Raw genomic sequence first — 17,417 nt, forward strand, 5'->3', positions numbered from 1 at the left:
TTGGTGGGGTATGGGGTCCTGCTGGCAGCCCGTGAGGCTGCTTTATCTCCAGATTATTATTAACATAGCACTATCAACGTACATGATGCTTCAGAGCTCTCAGGGAGTTTGAGGACTGCATTAAGTTCCTGCATGGGAGCAGGGAAGACAGCGGGGGTGGGGGGAAGGCAGCGACACAATTCCCAGGATTGTGTCACTAAGGGGGCTGCAGGGACTGGCATACACTTACCAGTCCCTGCTGCAGCCTCCCGGAGCCCTGTGCGACCATCTGCAGGGCTCCCCAGCCTTCAGAAAGTGAAAGTGGAGCGATCGCACCCTGCCTCAGCAAAACCAGAAGTGGAGCATGATTGCGCCGCTTTCACTCCCTGACATTCCCCCTGCCCGCGCCACTTAAGGGAAAAGAGTCCAGGGCCCTCAGACTGCAGTGTCGCGACACCCCAGTTTGAGAAGCCCTGCTTTAGAGAGTTTCATAGGCAAAATATAAGCTAATTCCTGCCTTCGAGGAGCTTACAGTATAAAATTAGTGGGGAAACACCACAGGAAGGGATAAATGAGGCAAACATTTATGTCTCCCAGAACAAAGAGAATCAAACTAAACCAGTTCTCAGCTTTCTTGATCTGGTATTCAAACAGGTCTCAGGTTCTGTCTCTTGCTTCAGGCATTCAACCACCACTTTCAAGTCTCTCTGCGGTTTGAAGGGAGGTGCTAACCTTAAGGAGCTGTCCTGTAGCGTGGGAAAATGGACCTCTGTGGCTGGAGTGCAAGCCACTAGTCCATTCACCAGCGTTTGAAAACCCAGCCAGTCAGCTTGAATTGCCTTCACACTGCCTTCAATTATGTCAAGGTCCTCTGTGTCCTTTGTGTTTCCCTTTCAGGTTTTCATGTCCTTCACCATGATTAGGTGTAACAGCTACTCTGAATCTGCACCTGACAACCAATGCCCTGAAGTCAGCCTAAAGCTTATCCTTTTTAGCTGCTTCGGCCTACTTAAGCACCTGTCCGCTATCCAAATAGCATTGGGGTTAAGGTGGGTCTATACAGACACAACTCCCAATATTGATAAAGTCAGAGACTGGAGGACACAGCAACAAGCAAGATGATTGAGTTCAGATGAGTCAGCTTGCACAGTCATAGGATGCATCTGAACCAGGAGTTGTCCTGTTAGTCCTGCCCATCTTCTGTCTGGACAAGCAGGTACCCATTGCTCTGGTGATCAGGATCAGCTGGAGTCTCTTTTTCCTCCTCTTCTTTATCTTCTTCTTCCTCTTTTTCCTCTGTGGGTACAGGAGCTGCTGCCAGGCTAGGCCAGCTGTCACGCTGGGCCAACTTCTCTATCAACAGCTGTCGGAAAAACATGACCGGGATGGGAAGAGCAGCCAGAACGATAAGGCTGATGAGGAGGCCCAAGGCCCAGGGTGGGTAGTCCAGTTCTTGCTTAGCAGCCTGCGAAGTGACACCAAGAATGATAATTAATTCTTGACCTGGCATCAGTATACACCAAACAGACTTCTGGTCCCTACAGCAGAAGAATTAAGAAGATCACCAGTAACTAACCATGAAGGCTTCCAATGCTTTCAGCAGCTGTATGGCTGCTAGAAGTTCAACAGGGACAGATTCTAATTGACAGCAGCACACCCCCAGTTTCAAATGCTTATCTGTGATATGATCAGGGATATATAGCAAGTGTCAACAGATGGAGCGGCACCTTCTACTGAATGGGACCTTAGTTCCATGTAGTCTAGCATGGTCACTACAGAGTGGTAGCAGCAGTTTCAGGCCGAGGTCTTTCCTAGTTTTACCTGGATTGAACCCAAGACCTTCTGTATACACTGAGCAAAAGTTTCTTTGTCCAAGTTCTGTTCTGCATGCAGAAGAGTCACAGTGCCACCAGGCTAGTGATTGCCCCAGTTGAGATGTTTGTTTAAGCCTAACTTAACTAAAATCTGTGAGCTAATTGTTAGCAATTGGCTCATTAATGCAGCATTTAGTGCAGCAGTTTTCAACGTTTGGGGAACCCTTTCTGCAGCAGTTCATCTGCCAAGGAGCTTCTACATAGCAGAAAGGAACCTTGGGGTGATGCAACAGATTCTGGGGCAGATTCTAGGGTGCACTCTCCATTCATTTGGGGCACCAGTGAATCTCACTGCTGCCCTGCCCCAGTATGCAAGGGAATGATGGGCAATATGGTCTTTCAGAGAAGTTGGTCTGCTATGACTAACGTTGGAGAACTCTTGATGAACTTCTAAGGAACCTCTGGGATCCCAAAAGGGTTTGAAACTTGCCTTCTTGGATAAGGCCCTACATCTTTCAACCTGCTGAGGCAGATCATTACTGCTCTGGTTGGGAAGGTGGGAAAAGAGGTAGCAACTTGCTCAGGGTTGCCCAGTATGTCTGTGGCACAGTTTTAATCCAAATCAGATCAAATCGAAATACAGTACTGTCTTACCAGGCCAGGCCCAAAGTAAAATAGCACCTGAAACAGCACCCTAATTTCACTGGGGAAATTATCCTGGAGCACCCAGATACCCCTTATATACTCCTCAACTACTGCCTCTCTCTTCCTGACTCTTTTTTTCAAAACAGGCTGGGCAAGGCATGCCAGAAGCAGAAGAAAAAGCCCTCATCTCTTTCCAGCATGTTTTGATGAAGCAGCCGGGCAGGAAAGAGGGAGACAGCAGTGATGGAACAATCTGGAAGAAGAGTAATCAGGGTAGTAATCAGGGTGCAGATATTGATGGAGGTTGATGGGAGCGTGGAAGAAGGTCCCATCACTTTACTGCCTTCTGCCTCATTGCTGTTGAGTGAAAGCAAGCAGGGATGTGAAGGGGGAGGTTGTCACTCTCACCTCTTGTCTGTTCCAGGCCTGGTAGGTTGGCCACTTCAAACACATGTGCACCAGACTTGCTAGTAGGAGGCACACCATTGACCCCAAGCTCACATAGCGCCACATATAGCTGTAGATACGCCAAGGCCGCCAACCCAGCATGGCTTCTATGTCACTTAAGAACCTGGACCAGAAGGAAGAAGAAGACAGACTATTATCCCATCATGAGGGTGAACTATATTTTATAAGCTTACAGAATTATTGAGAGGATATGTACAACCTGACAATGTAACTGAGGGATGAGTAGTTTGATACGGACAACAACATGCAGTAAGTCTGATGTGAAAGGATGTTTGAGTGCCCTTTGATGTACCACCACACAGCTATGCAGAATGCGGGTGCGTTAGAAGTGTGGACTAACAGGAAGGGGAGGTTAGCTTTGAAATGGAGCTTGAGAAAATCTTGAGAAGAACAAATGGCCTTGGGAATAAGAGAGATAGGAGAAGCACCAGGAGAAAACACACAGATGCAAAAGCATGAGATCATGTCATGTACGAGGGGTACGTGCAAGGGTTCTGATTGGTCAGGAATATGAGCTGACCAGGCATGACTCTAATAATATTTTCCCAATTGTGCAGTGCAGGACCCTCATGGAATAAGAATGGAGTATTCTGTAAAAATGAGTCGAGCCTTTTGGGAAGTTTTTCTTGGGCTGGACATCAGCTGCCAAAGGCCCGATCCACCTTCACAGAGCAACACGGACTTGTGTCAGCGATTGAGCTGGTACAGTTTCAAATTACCCCACAGTGGCTAATGGGGCTTACCTCAAGGCAAGGGGACAAATGTCCCCTTCTTTGAAGAGACCTCCAGCAGCCAAAAATTCTCTGCAGGATGCAACAGAAGCTGTACTGGTGCTCCTGTGTTGCTGTATAGGGATTTAGGTAGGACTGGACTATATGTGGGTCAATGGAGCATCAAAGGATAAAGTTGTTCCCAGGACTGTACCGAGAGCTCCCAGTGCCTGAAGCAACATGTCAGATGCTTCCCCTCCCTTACCTGGTGATGCACCAACCTGTGCTTCTCCCACTGCCTGGATTGGAAGAGAGGTATGCTCTACTCCACCACTCTCCTCTACACTAACTCTTCCGCTTCATAGCTTCTACAACTCTTCTGCCTCTTCCTTTTCCAGTTAGGAGAGTGAGAGGAGGAAGAAGTGGGCAGACAGAGACGAGTACCCTCCGTCAATCAGCTATCTGAGATGAGCTCACTGTCAAAGTCGGTGGTGCAGACCCCCAGCCCCTGCTCAACAAACAAGAACAAATGAACTGGCAGGTTCTTATGCAAAGGGGAGAAGCAGGGTTGAGACTCACCTATCAGTGCCATAGATCCAGGCCATGGCAAAAGCTTCACAAGCCACAACAATAAGTAGGGGCAGGGTGGCTGAATAGTCATCAAACATGGCCACAAAGTAGCTTCCTGAGCGCTGAACAAAAATCAGGCCCAGCAGGAATCCAAGCGCACAGCACAGCACTGCAGAAGAGAAAGCAAAAACAGGCCCAGTCAGCCTGGCTGGACACCTATTGAGAGCCACGGACTGGCAGGGAGCCATTGCTAACCAGACACACAATGAAAGACAACCGCCATCTTGGTTTGGGCCTTAGGCTAACGCTCAGATGAACACACAGACTATCAATAAGGAGAAAACTGTGTGGCATGAGAGTGGCACATTTTGACATAGAAGGCACTGCCTTGCCAGCCTGCCTAACTGCTCTCAGTCAAAGATCTTTAGTGTCCTCAGTGGCTCTAGAGAAAGTATCAAACTGAGCACAAGGCAGCGTAGTTCTACAGCAGGCGCACTGCCCTCTGCCCATACTGGCACCCTCCATCTTATTGCTGCTTCTCACAGAAGCTGAAAGCTCAGACAAGTGGTAGCAAAGAGTCGTGGGGGTTGGCCGAGGATGGCTAGTGGTGATGACTGGAACTGGCAAGTAGCCACTTGGGGGTTCAGGACCAGTGGCTGGTGCGGCACTGCAGGTGTTGAGTGTAGTCCAAAGTGGTAGGGACCATTTGACCACCTTAGCATTCTATGCTGTACAAGAAGGACGGAGAATTCCAGACTGTACCAGTTCAGTTGGGGGGATGTGTGGGAGAGGAGGCAATATTTTTGGATGCTCCCCATATAAAGAAAGCTCCCCGAATGTAGCACATGAGAGAGAAAAGTTTAACACTGCCTTCTCTCTAATGTGCCAGTTTGCTACAGTGGCTTTGTTATGGAAGAGGGGGAAAAAAAGAAAAACCCCTTATTTCTGACGTCATACAATCTGAAGTTCTACCACTTGATTCCACAGAGTGTATTCCTGCCCAATCTTGTCTGATCTTGGAAGCTAAGCAGGGTCAGGCCTGGTTAGTACTTGGATGGGAGACCGCCTGGGAATACTGGGTGCTGTAGGCTTATACCATAGTCTTTTGAGACTGAAGGTTGCCAACCATTCCTGAACTCTCAGTCCCACTGAGGCCTCTGCCACCTGCAGCTCCCCCTCCCTGGGCTCCGCAGTACCTGTAAAGGTGGTTCGCCGACGTTGGAGGCTATGGAAGTTGTCCAGCAAGGGGGTGATGATCCCTTGCATGTTTCCCAGCATGGTGCTCAGGCCCAAGTTCAGCAGCATGAAGAAGAACAGCACAGACCAGAAAGGGGCAGTCGGAAACAGGTTCATGGCCTCCGTGAAAGCAATGAATGCCAGTCCTGTGCCTTCCACACCCTGCAGGAAGGAGAGGAAATTCATTCACCAAAACTGGCACACAGCAGGTTTAAAGTGAGCAACAAGAACACTTCATGCCTGGCACAGGAAGTTGGCGTCTGTGGTACTCCCACTGAATAGCAGGATCCATGGGCCTGACTGCTGCATGGCCTTCTTCAGTGCTTCTTCAGCACTGTCCTATTGACCGTTTCTCAGTTCAATAGATTCTAGAGACAAAGAGCCCAATCCTATCCAACTTTCCAGCACTGATGCTGCCATACCAATGGGGTGTGCACTGCATTCTGCAGTGAGGGGCTGTCACAGAGGCCCCCACAAGGTAAAGGAGTGTTTGTTCCCTTGTCGTGGGGCTGCATTGCAGCTGCATCAGAGCTGGAAAGTTGGATAGGATTGGGTGCAAAACCCTCATAGGGCCGCGTACAGACAAACACAGGAACATAACTGGGCATGGAGTTTATTGCTGCTGGGTGAACTGCTCATTTCTCCCAGCTTTAGCTCTTTAACTGACACAGGCCCAAATCCTAACCAACTTTGCAGCACTGGCATAGCTGTGCCAATGGGACATGGGCTGCATCCTGCAGTTGGGTGGCACTCATGGAGGCCTCTGCAAAGGAAGGGAATGTTTGTTCCCTTACCTAGGAGCTGCATTGCCCTTATGTCAGTGCTAGAAAGTGGGATAGGATTGTGCCAACAGACACCTGGGTCAGAAGCAAAAGCTGGCTATTAATGCTCCCAGCCTCCCTACTTTGGGAAGACTCTTTGCTTTGTTTAGGGGTGCAAGCTGCTGCATGTTGATCCACTTAGGGCGCAATCCGAACCTGCCCTGGAGCAGGCAGGCCGGCGGACCGGCGCTACATCCAAGGCAGGATTGGGGTTTCAAGCGGCTCAGCCCGGGGCAAGGGGAATAGTTTCCCCTTACCCGGGGTAAAGCCACAGCAGCCTCAATGGGACTACCTGGATCTGCGCCACCTCAAGAGGTAGCGTGAATCCGAGCAGTCCGGGACTGCCCTGGGCTGCCCGAGAATGGGGTTAGGATACGGCATAACCGCCAGATCCTGGCCCTGCCTCCTGCTCACCACCCACCTGCACCCGGGAACACCTTCCGCCCACCCTCCCCCAGTCCCCAAATGCCTCCTCCCCGCTCTCCCCACACACACACACCCCAGCTCAGCTGACACAACCTACCTGTCTCCTGCAGCCCGCGTTGGCGTGGGAAGGCCAGGGCATGTCCGCGTGCTGGCCTAACCCCACTTAGGTCATCCCAAAAGTGCTTTACGACTCTTTTGCGACAGCCTTGGGCCAGCGCAAGGGACACGTGCTGGCCCAAGGAATGTTTATTTACTGTGTTAGTTTTTTCTCTCAACACTTTAAAATTGGCTCTGGCTGTGGGGTCAGTGGTTTGGTGTTGTTGTTTTTTTGGCCAACATGGGGGGGCCACCCAGTCAGTGCTCTGCTTGCTTTGAAAAGGCAGAGGGGTTCTTTTATGAATGACAGGTGGGTCAGTGTTGGGCAAATTCAGCTTCTCCTCAAACCTTCTGAAACAGGTTCTCAGAATGTGAGCACTACATTAAGCAAGAGGAAAGCTCAAGAGCGCAAGGTGGTGGGGAGAGAAGTCTCCCTCATATAGTTCTGAGAGAGATAACATGACTCAGGCCACTCTGCTCTCTTTACTACACCGTTCACGCAATGATGGCCGGATCCCAAAGGATCTCCTCTATGGAGAACTCGTGCAAGGAAAGCGCCCTACAGGTAGACCACAGCTGTGATACAAGGACATCTGCAAGAGGGATCTGAAGGCCTTAGGGATGGACCTCAACAAGTGGGAAACCCTGGCCTCTGAGCGGCCCGCTTGGAGGCAGGCTGTGCAGCATGGCCTTTCCCAGTTTGAAGAGACACTTGGCCAACAGTCTGAGGCTAAGAGGCAAAGAAGGAAGGCCCATAGCCAGGGAGACAGACCAGGGACAGACTGCACTTGCTCCCGGTGTGGAAGGGATTGTCACTCCCGGATTGGCCTTTTCAGCCACACTAGACGCTGTGCCAGAACCACCTTTCAGAGCGCGATACCATAGTCTTTCGAGACTGAAGGTTGCCAATACGATCACGCAGCACAGCAACAGTGCAGGCAAAATAACAATTGAGCAGGCACAGCCACAGCACAGCCCAGCCTGCCCTGCTCATGACCCACCAAGCTCAGCTCACCAGCCCCATAAGGTTGACCACCCTCTTTCTGCAATTCCAGGAGGAAGGTTCATCAGATCCCTAGCAGGCCACGGCAGAGGCCACTGCCGGATTGGTGAATCACAAATTGTGCAGGCCAGACACAGCTTAACAGGCTCACTTTTACTCCCCAACCGCTCCCAAATGCAGCTACTGTGGGGAGTGCCCATCACAGCGGTCCAACTCAGAGTCCCATTCACCTTGTTCATCTCGTCCTCTGCGCGGCAGTCACCAATTCCCCACGCCTGCAACTGCTTCTCCGTTTCATTTGCAAGTCCCCGATACCAAGCACTGTACTGAGCGGCAGACAAATCGGAGAAGTTCCCAGGGGGGAGTGTCTCAGCAGGGAGGGAGTCCATCAACAGTAACACGGCTTTTGTATTCCTGCCGCCCCAAAACAAAATAACAAGCAGAGAGGTCAGAGGTCACAGATGCCTACAAAAGAATGCAAAGAAGCCTAGAAAGCAATTATTTATGGATTGCATGTACTGATGGACTTCCTGCCTTAGTCAAGGCACTCAGCGTGGATTGCAATATTAAATGCAAGCAAACCAAGAATGTTATAGAAAGTCTTAGGTTGTTGATAGGGGAGCTGGTGACAATCTCCCCTGCCTGGGCTTCTTGCCTTCCCTTGAGGCCCACAAGTCTGGCTGCCCAAACAGTTCTCTCAGGCCATTGAATGGTCTTTAGCTTGGACGTGGAGCGTATGGGCATGATTGAAGGTATGTGATGCTGACACTTTGAGAAGCTAAGGCCGCATGAGTCGGGTCAGTGCTTGGATGGGAGACCACCTAAAAACCCTATCTGTCCTGTCTTCAGTTCCATTGTGAAAAAGTGGCAGGATGAAAAGGAAATAAACGGTAAGTCTTTGCTGTTCTTTGTATGCAACTTCCATCACTAACAAACCTAACACTGAAAAGGGGCTGAGATTCAGCAGGGCATCAACTAACCTTTCAACGCAGTGTTTCGTGATGACGTTGGCACGGAAGCCCAGCACTGCAAAGACCACCAGCGTGGCCAGTACCGAGGTGAGGAAATTGACCCCAGAGACGAGCAGCCCATCGAAGTGGCAGTTGTTGTGGCGCGGGTTGTAACTCGAATAGGCGATGATGGTGCCAAATCCCAGGCCCAGCGCAAAGAACACCTGGGTGGCTGCCTGACGCCAGACCTGCATATCACCCCATATGGACAGCTTGGGGGTAGGGACAAAAAGCAGGGCAGCAAATGTTTAGACAGGAACTTGTGAGAAGCAACTTCCAGGAGGCTGCTATTCATATTTACTGCATCTCCGTACTAGTTTTTCTTCTTTTGCCCAATGGCATAAAAATGGGTGTGTCATTGTAAGGCTTCATAACTTCAAACCTCAGTTTGCCACAGTGGACAGAAGTGGGTTTGCAAAGGGTAGCAAGGGCCAAACAAAATTACATTAACATCACTGCAGACACAGCTTGCATCTGCACTATTATTATTATTATTATTATTAACAGTATTCATATACCGCTTTTCAACAAAAAGTTCACAAAGTGGTTTACAGAGAAAATGAAATAACTAATGACTCCCTGTCCCAAAAAGGCTCACAATCTAAAAAGATGCAAAAGATGTAAAAGATGCACTAGAACCTTTAAGCCCTGCATTGCTTTTCTGTCATTGGGTGCAAGTGAAATTAAAATGGAGGTGCCACAAGGCATTTAATATAGCACCATATTAACCAGCAATGTGGTCGTCCGTGGCCAAGCTCCTTTTATAATGCTTAATTGCATGTCAAATTCAGCAAACCTTCTTGCATCGTTAATTAATAGCTTCCTCCCGACACCTTCTGCTACTTCTATTGCTTGATCAGTGATGAACTGCCTCTTAATTAGGCAATTCTTTAATTAATTGTCCCAGGTTCTTAGGAGGGAGTTGCTTTAATACGTCATTACTTTTCCCCTGTTCTGCCCACACTTACCCAGGCGTAAGTCCCATTGACTACCTTTGTTAAAACCATATACATAGTAGCCTGTTCAAACTAAGGGTCTGTAACAGTTCCCCAAATGCAATCACATTCCATGGCAGCATTAAGTCATATATATTAAAAATAAAATATTTAAATGAATGGAGACCCACCTGAAAATGGCTTGTGATCCACCGAGTGGGTCCCAACCCACAGTTTGAGAAACACTGCCCTAGGGAATAGTAGCTGACCAATTAAGGGGCAATTCATAATTATTTGCCCAGACACAATGAACAGGCAGCAATAAAACTGACTGAGAGCCCAATCCTGTGGTCCGCGCCGTGCCTCCATGGCGCGGACCACAGTTGTAAACATGCTGTAAGGCATGTTTGCAGGGCTTACTGCCGGGCTCCCGCTGGAGCTGGCACTGAGCCAGCACGCCGTGGGTGCCCACATTCCACGGCTCGGCGGTCTCTGTGACCGCCATGCTATGCAATGGGAAATGGGGGCATGGGGGAGGCGTTCCGGGGAGGGGAGGAGGCATGGTCGAGGGTGTGGGGAGGTGTTCCCGGTGGCAGGGAAGAGGCGGGTCCATGGAGCCGAGCTCCGCAGGATCCAGGACGTTTGGGCAGGGCTGCTCGCCCTACACGAGCGCCTTCACTTTAGCCGCGACCAAACAGTCGCCGCTAAAGTGAGTAGACCCATTGCAGGACTGCTTCCCTTACTCAGGGGAAGGGGATGAACGCCCCTTCTCTCTAGGAGCCTCCCGCAGTAGCCGCCGGGTCCTGCAGCTCAGGATTGGGCTATGAATCTACAAACAGGAAGCTTTTATTAAAGACACAATAGCCCTTAAAAGCTTCAGTCACACATTGCCACTTTACACTGAACAGGTTGGCGTTGCAATTGTGATGTGTTATACATACACACAGACAAGCACAGATTAGGGTTGAAAAAGCACATTGGGGTAATACCACAAAAAACTTTGGACAATTTGGGAATGACATGTTCTGGACTCTTTGTAGAAAGTGAGTGGGGAAAAAAAAGATGAGTTTCAGAGAAAACTGTTAGTGTGTAAACAACCAGAATGCTATACTATGATTAGGTCTAAACAGAAAAGTGAGGAGAATATTTACATGCAAGAAAGTGAGGGGAGCATGTAATCAGTTTTGGCTGTACAAGGCCTCAGGTTACAATCCTATGCACACTTTCTTGGAAGTAACCCTTACTGAACACGGTGGGACTTGCTTCTGAGTAGTCCAGAACAGGATTGTACTAATAATTTCTTACCTTGGGAGTGAACATGATCCTGATTCCATCAGCAGCCCCTTCTAGCAGCAACGCCCGCACAAGGAAGCACAAGAGAACCATATAGGGGAATAAGGAGCTGAAATATAAAACCTGGGGTGGGGTGGAGGGTGTGAACAAACATCAGAGATTGACAGACACCTGCGGAAGCACCATCAGCACAACATGATAGTATTTTGCTTTCAAGCTCTCTGTAGCCTTCTTTCTCACATCCTATGTGCAATACTGCTAACTATAGGGGGGGCCCGTATCTGTGGATCTCATATCTGCGGTTTCACTTATCTGCAGGCCCCCCTGCAGTAAGGAAAGCGCCCTACAGGTAGACCACAGCTGCGATACAAGGACATCTGCAAGAGGGATCTGAAGGCCTTAGGAGTGGACCTCAACAAGTGGGAAACCCCAAGTGGGAAACAAGTGGGAAACCCCAACAAGTGGGAAACCCTGGCCTCTGAGCGGCCCGCTTGGAGGCAGGCTGTGCAGCATGGCCTTTCCCAGTTTGAAGAGACACTTGGCCAACAGTCTGAGACAAAGAGGCAAAGAAGGAAGGCCCATAGCCAGGGACACACACCAGGGACAGACTGCACTTGCTCCCAGTGTGGAAGGGATTGTCACTCCCGAATTGGCCTTTTCAGCCACACTAGACGCTGTTCCAGAACCACCTTTCAGAGTGCGATACCATAGTCTTTCGAGACTGAAGGTTGCCAACAACAAGGCCCCCCTTGTCCCTCCTTCACCCTCCAGAGGCTCTTCTGAGCCCCACAGAGGCCGTATGTGTCCATTCGCGGCCTCTGTGTGGCTCAGAATGACTGAGGAAAAAAAGTCACTTTCAAGTTTGTTTGGCAAAACCAGAAGTGATGTTTTTATGCCTTTAAAAGGCATTCCGAGGGCCAGGGAAACCACCGAGGGGCACCACTGTACTCTGACTTAGCAGTACGCTTGACCATTCCCCTTTAATGACATTTTGCTTTATTTTTTGGCAGGAAGTGAGAGGCAAGAGAACATACCACACGCAGCCATCCCAACCATTACTCAGCAGCTTCTCAATCTAATCCAAACCTTACCATTACTATGGTTGCATGTTTTAAAATGGATGAACTGCCAAATGAACTAATCGATTAAAGGCAATTGAGGCAATTCAATTTGCCTGAGAGGGTTAATTTGAGTAGGGAGATCTGAAAGTGGCACTAGAGCATTTGTGGCTTGGATTATTGTTTCCCGGTCATTGACGTCCCTGGACATTCACGTACAGTTTTTTTTGCGTCTCAGTTCTTTGTGTCCCACTGTAAGTGGGCAACAAAGAAACAGTAACTGGGCAACAAACTCCATATTATATATGTTAAGCGTCTTATCCCAGCCTTACCCCTACCTTTGCATTTAAAAATAAAAAGTATATCTAATACATTGGGGCACAAATGTTTGGGATGCAAAACACACACACCGACACACACACACACACACACACACACACACACACACACACAACTGGGCACAAATGTCCAGGGATACCAACGACAAGGATGCCTTTGGCCAGGACATAGTTTGCCCAGTATGCAAAGGTCCTATCACTATCTCTTAAAGGTGACATTCTGGGACACTGTTCTGGATGTGGTATGTTACCTTAGCAGAGTATGAAGAAGAAAATAATTTAAGAGATACCTTCTACAATGAGTGGGTGCTTTTGTTTATCGGTTTGGGAGTCCCTACACTTCTTTTAATGCCTCAGAAAGGCACTCATTTCTACTTGTGTAGACATAAGAAATAGAAACATACTTTTCTTTTTAAAAAGCGAAATTGAAAAGAAGCATCCAGGAATCTCTCTGGCCAGGTCTCTCTCTCTCCCCCCCCCCCCGCTGGCCCCTGCAGTAGCTATGGCTCTGATGGGAACACCAACCACTGACCTTCCCAGAGGATTTGATGCCTTTGATCATGGCAAGGCAGACAAGAGCCCAAGCGGCAAAGAGGCAGCCAGTAAGAGCAGGGTCAAGGCCTCCACTTTCCCCAATGGAATCGGTCACATCCAAAGCGTTGCGGTACCAGAAGTAGGTGGTGGGAGAACTGAGGTCACATTCAGTTTCTACAAAAAGAACAGGGGCAGAGAGTGAAGCAAAGGTTGAGGTAAATAACTGGGGAAAAACAAGCAATCCTCCTTTTTTTTCAACCACATGAAAAACTGGATAATTGCAAGGGGAAGTACATATTCCACAAATACATTATAATATATCAATTTCCTAAATACTTCCCGATGCATGTTTTTTTTTTTTTTTTTTTGGATCTGCATGATAAGGCAGTTCAATTTTTTATGCTATTTTAGAACGCAAAGACAACCAATTTTAGAGCTGGTGGGCAATTCCATGCAGTAGAAATGCAGCTCACTCCCAAGCTCCTGTTTTCATCTCCTTCCCAGAGACAACAACTCAGAAGAATTGAAGAGAAAGGGCGCAATCCTAACCCACTTTCCAGCACCAACAAAAGGGCAATGCAGCTCTGAGGTAAGGGAACAAAACATTCCCTTACTTTAAGGAGGCCTCCGCGAGTGCCACCCAACTGCAGGATGCAGCGTACATCCCATTGGCACAGCTATGCCAGTACTGGAAAGTGAGTTAGGATTTGGGCCAAGAAGAGATAACTGGCATCCCTAAAGATACTAGATTAAGGGCCCAATCCTATCCAACTTTCCAGCACAGGTGCAGTTGCAATGCAGCCCTGTGATAAGGGAACAAATGTTTCCTTACCTTGAGGAAGCCTCCATGACTGCCTCCCCACCACAGGATGCAGCGCTTGCCCCATTGGCACAGTTGCACCAGCACTGGAAAACTGGATAGGATTGGGCCCTTAGCCCCCTGGCTTCTAGTTGCCAACCCACAGTTAGGGGAGATGTGCATCATCACAAACTTTCAGAGTAAGAAGTTTGACTGTCATCATGTCATCATGAATGTGGAAATTGTACATTGGTGAGAGGATTGAGAATTATGTGCTTATGTGCTCTTGGATAGAGGTAACTCACAGGCAGAGGAGACTGCATCTGCCTGCACTCCATTAATTTTTATTTACCATTCGCTGAGACAGTTTGATCAGGTGTTTCTGAGCAGCTATTCCAGGGCAGGGGAAACTGGAAGGAGTTAAACAAGTAGAAAAGACTCCATGCAATGATGACATTATAATACAGCGCAACGAAGGAGCAGACCTGCAAGGGAGAAGAAAGAACTCAGCATATCCGTCTCATAAATGAGTTTTAGTTGATTTGCATACAGCATCTAAAAAACCATGTAATCTTTATATAGTTAGACCAATACTGTATTTTAAGATGATCCATGCACAGAGCAGGCATCACCCTAGAAGAGACATCCCTTCCTATGGAAGAGAAAATGGGACATTCCTTTGTTCACATAGTGCCTGCCACCAGCAGTTTTTAATAAGCACTTTATTTATAAAAATAATTACTGAGAGTTCATTTTTTCTTTAAAAGAATCTGCTACTTGATTAATTGGAAGCACCTGACCAGTCAACTGTTTTTTTTTGAAAAATATAACTTTTTATCAATTAACTGATTAAAAGTTGCAGCCCATACCAATTAAAAGTTGATTTTATACAGTATGAAACCCAGTTTTTTTTTTCTTCCAAGCATTGCTGTAGGACACTCACCCAGTGAAGTCACTAGGGTTTGTGCCACCTGGTGCAGGAGGCCAGTGCATCACCCCCATGAGGGACCACCTCCCATGCAGTGTGCGGGGAAATGCACCAGGGGGTGGGCGTGATGGTGCACCATTGCCCCACCCCTGCTTGATTTTTGGCTATACCTTTTGATAGAATAGAGATATTTCAATGCAGTTTGTTTCACTGCATTCTGCATGAAATTATGCTTTGAATGTTATATAACATGATGGTATTATTTGAAAATGACAAGTTAAAAAAATTTTTGGCCAATAGTGGAGTCACACCCCCCCCGCATGTCACCCAATACGGCCTGCGCCCCCCACACTCCCCCTAGCAACACCACTGCACTCACCACACAGCTTGCAAAGCCGATGCCCACCAAGCGGGGGCTAATGTACTTCCAGACTCCGATGCTGCCCTGGCGAATGATTTGTCCAGCTGCCAACTCCAGAAAGAACAGCGGGATCCCAATGATAAAGAGGAGCACCAAGTACAGCAGCAGGAAAGCTCCTGTTTGGGGACAGACAAACTGCTAAACACAGGCACAGCGTCCACCTCATAATTCATTCAGATACTCACAGCGTAAGCCTATGCATGTCTACTCAGAAGTAAATCCCACTGAATTCCCCAGGGTGAGTATTAGATTGCAGCCTGCTGGCCCAATCCTATGGGACCTTTTTGATAGTGAATCTTGCGGTCCACTGTTGTAGCTAAATGCCCCAGTCCCAATCCCTGTTTAAGCATGAACTGTATCATAAAGAATAACACATAAGAACATAAGAACATAAGAACAGCCCCACTGGATCAGGCCATAGGCCCATCTAGTCCAGCTTCCTGTATCTCACAGCGGCCCACCAAATGCCCCAGGGAGCACACCAGATAACAAGAGACCTCATCCTGGTGCTCTCCCCTACATCTGGCATTCTGACTTAACCCATTCCTAAAATCAGGAGGTTGCGCATACACATCATGGCTTGTACCCCATAATGGATTTTTCCTCCAGAAACTCGTCCAATCCCCTTTTAAAGGCGTCTAGGCTAGACGCCAGCACCACATCCTGTGGCAAGGAGTTCCACAGACCAACCACACGCTGAGTAAAGAAATATTTTCTTTTGTCTGTCCTAACCCGCCCAACACTCAATTTTAGTGGATGTCCCCTGGTTCTGGTATTATGTGAGAGTGTAAAGAGCATCTCCCTATCCACTCTGTCCATCCCCTGCATAATTTTGTATGTCTCAATCATGTCCCCCCTCAAGCGTCTCTTTTCTAGGCTGAAGAGGCCCAAACGCCGTAGCCTTTCCTCATAAGGAAGGTGCCCCAGCCCCGTAATCATCCTAGTCGCTCTCTTTTGCACCTTTTCCATTTCCACTATGTCTTTTTTGAGATGCGGCGACCAGAACTGGACACAATACTCCAGGTGTGGCCTTACCATCGATTTGTACAACGGCATTATAATACTAACCGTTTTGTTCTCAATACCCTTCCTAATGATCCCAAGCATAGAATTGGCCTTCTTCACTGCCACCGCACATTGGGTCGACACTTTCATCGACCTGTCCACCACCACCCCAAGATCTCTCTCCTGATCTGTCACAGACAGCTCAGAACCCATCAGCCTATATCTAAAGTTTTGATTTTTTGCCCCAATGTGCATGACTTTACACTTACTGACATTGAAGCGCATCTGCCATTTTGCTGCCCATTCTGCCAGTCTGGAGAGATCCTTCTGGAGCTCCTCACAATCACTTCTGGTCTTTACCACTCGGAAAAGTTTGGTGTCGTCTGCAAACTTAGCCACTTCACTGCTCAACCCTGTCTCCAGGTCATTTATGAAGAGGTTGAAAAGCACCGGTCCCAGGACAGATCCTTGGGGCACACCGCTTTTCACCTCTCTCCATAACACATTATAAGGTAGGCTGGTAAACAGTGGTCATCTATGGTAAGAATTCCATCCAGGTGACCACAAAGATGTTAAAGGATCACATTATCTTGTATAAACGTGCCTGTCTCTGGAGGTCATCACCTGATGTCCTGCTTCAGGTATCCCCAGCATCATAAACTAGGCAGTTACACAGGTCCTCCTCTGTAGTAGTGCCCCAATTGTGGGTTTTCCTCCCTAGAGATATTTTTCTGGCACCAGCGTTACTATGCTTTAGGATCAAGCACATTTCTGCCCAGCCCACAGGTGTACACATTTGATCCCTCTTGCATAGATTCTATGTTGGGCAGAAATGGCTTAAAACTGTCCAGTTCTTCCAGACTGTTGCTGGTAGAGGCTAATGAGCTGCTGTTTATCTTGGTGTTTTCACATATTGAAGGCTGTTTTTCATTTGTGATATTTTATGCTTTTTTAAAGTTTGGTTGTGGACTACTTTGAGCACCCAACGTAACAGAAAAGCAGTACATTTTTTAAAAAAACCAAATGTGGTTCCAGGAATCCTGCAGGGAAAAAAATTGTGATATTTCTAACCCAGTCCCAAACTCTCCAGAACTGCTCATATTTACTCACCTCCCCCGTTCTGATGGCAGAGGTAGGGAAACCGCCAAACATTGCCTAGTCCAACAGAAAAGCCAACCTGGGCCAGGATATACTGGGCCTTTGATCCCCAGGCCGGCCGGCTGTCAGGTTCCTCGGAGAGCAGTTCCAAATTAGATTCACCTTCTGGGGTCGCTCCAGATTCTAGATCTGCTTTGGATTTCTCCATCGATGGAGGGGATGTACAACAC

At 48.2% G+C, this 17,417-nt stretch overlaps 1 protein-coding gene across 1 annotated transcript; it reads right to left on the bottom strand.

The window, feature by feature from the left end:
* Positions 1-256: 256 nt before the first annotated feature.
* On the bottom strand, positions 257-17,416 carry SLC6A16 (solute carrier family 6 member 16). Its single transcript, XM_066627067.1, has 11 exons — positions 17,200-17,416; positions 15,043-15,200; positions 14,088-14,220; positions 12,935-13,110; positions 11,019-11,129; positions 8,749-8,990; positions 7,999-8,182; positions 5,383-5,584; positions 4,196-4,355; positions 2,847-3,009; positions 257-1,444 (listed from the first exon to the last, which is right to left on the bottom strand). The coding sequence occupies exons 1-11, from the start codon at positions 17,393-17,395 to the stop codon at positions 1,163-1,165; spliced, it is 2,007 nt and encodes a 668-aa protein (XP_066483164.1). The 5' UTR covers positions 17,396-17,416; the 3' UTR covers positions 257-1,162.
* Between the last annotated feature and the right edge of the window lies 1 nt (position 17,417).

Source organism: Tiliqua scincoides, chromosome 5 (assembly GCF_035046505.1).
Source record: "Tiliqua scincoides isolate rTilSci1 chromosome 5, rTilSci1.hap2, whole genome shotgun sequence".
Taxonomy (NCBI): Eukaryota; Metazoa; Chordata; class Lepidosauria; order Squamata; family Scincidae; genus Tiliqua; species Tiliqua scincoides.

Bases quoted from the DNA above. Each gene is read 5' to 3' on its own strand.
- SLC6A16 (XM_066627067.1), bottom strand. From the start codon at position 17,395: ATGGAGAAATCCAAAGCAGATCTAGAATCTGGAGCGACCCCAGAAGGT. The intron at 15,201-17,199 runs GTGAGTAAATAT...GTCCCCAAACAG, and splicing joins CTGCCATCAGAACGGGGGAG to GAGCTTTCCTGCTGCTGTAC. The intron at 11,130-12,934 runs GTCAGTGGTTGG...ACCCCACCCCAG, and splicing joins GCATCAAATCCTCTGGGAAG to GTTTTATATTTCAGCTCCTT.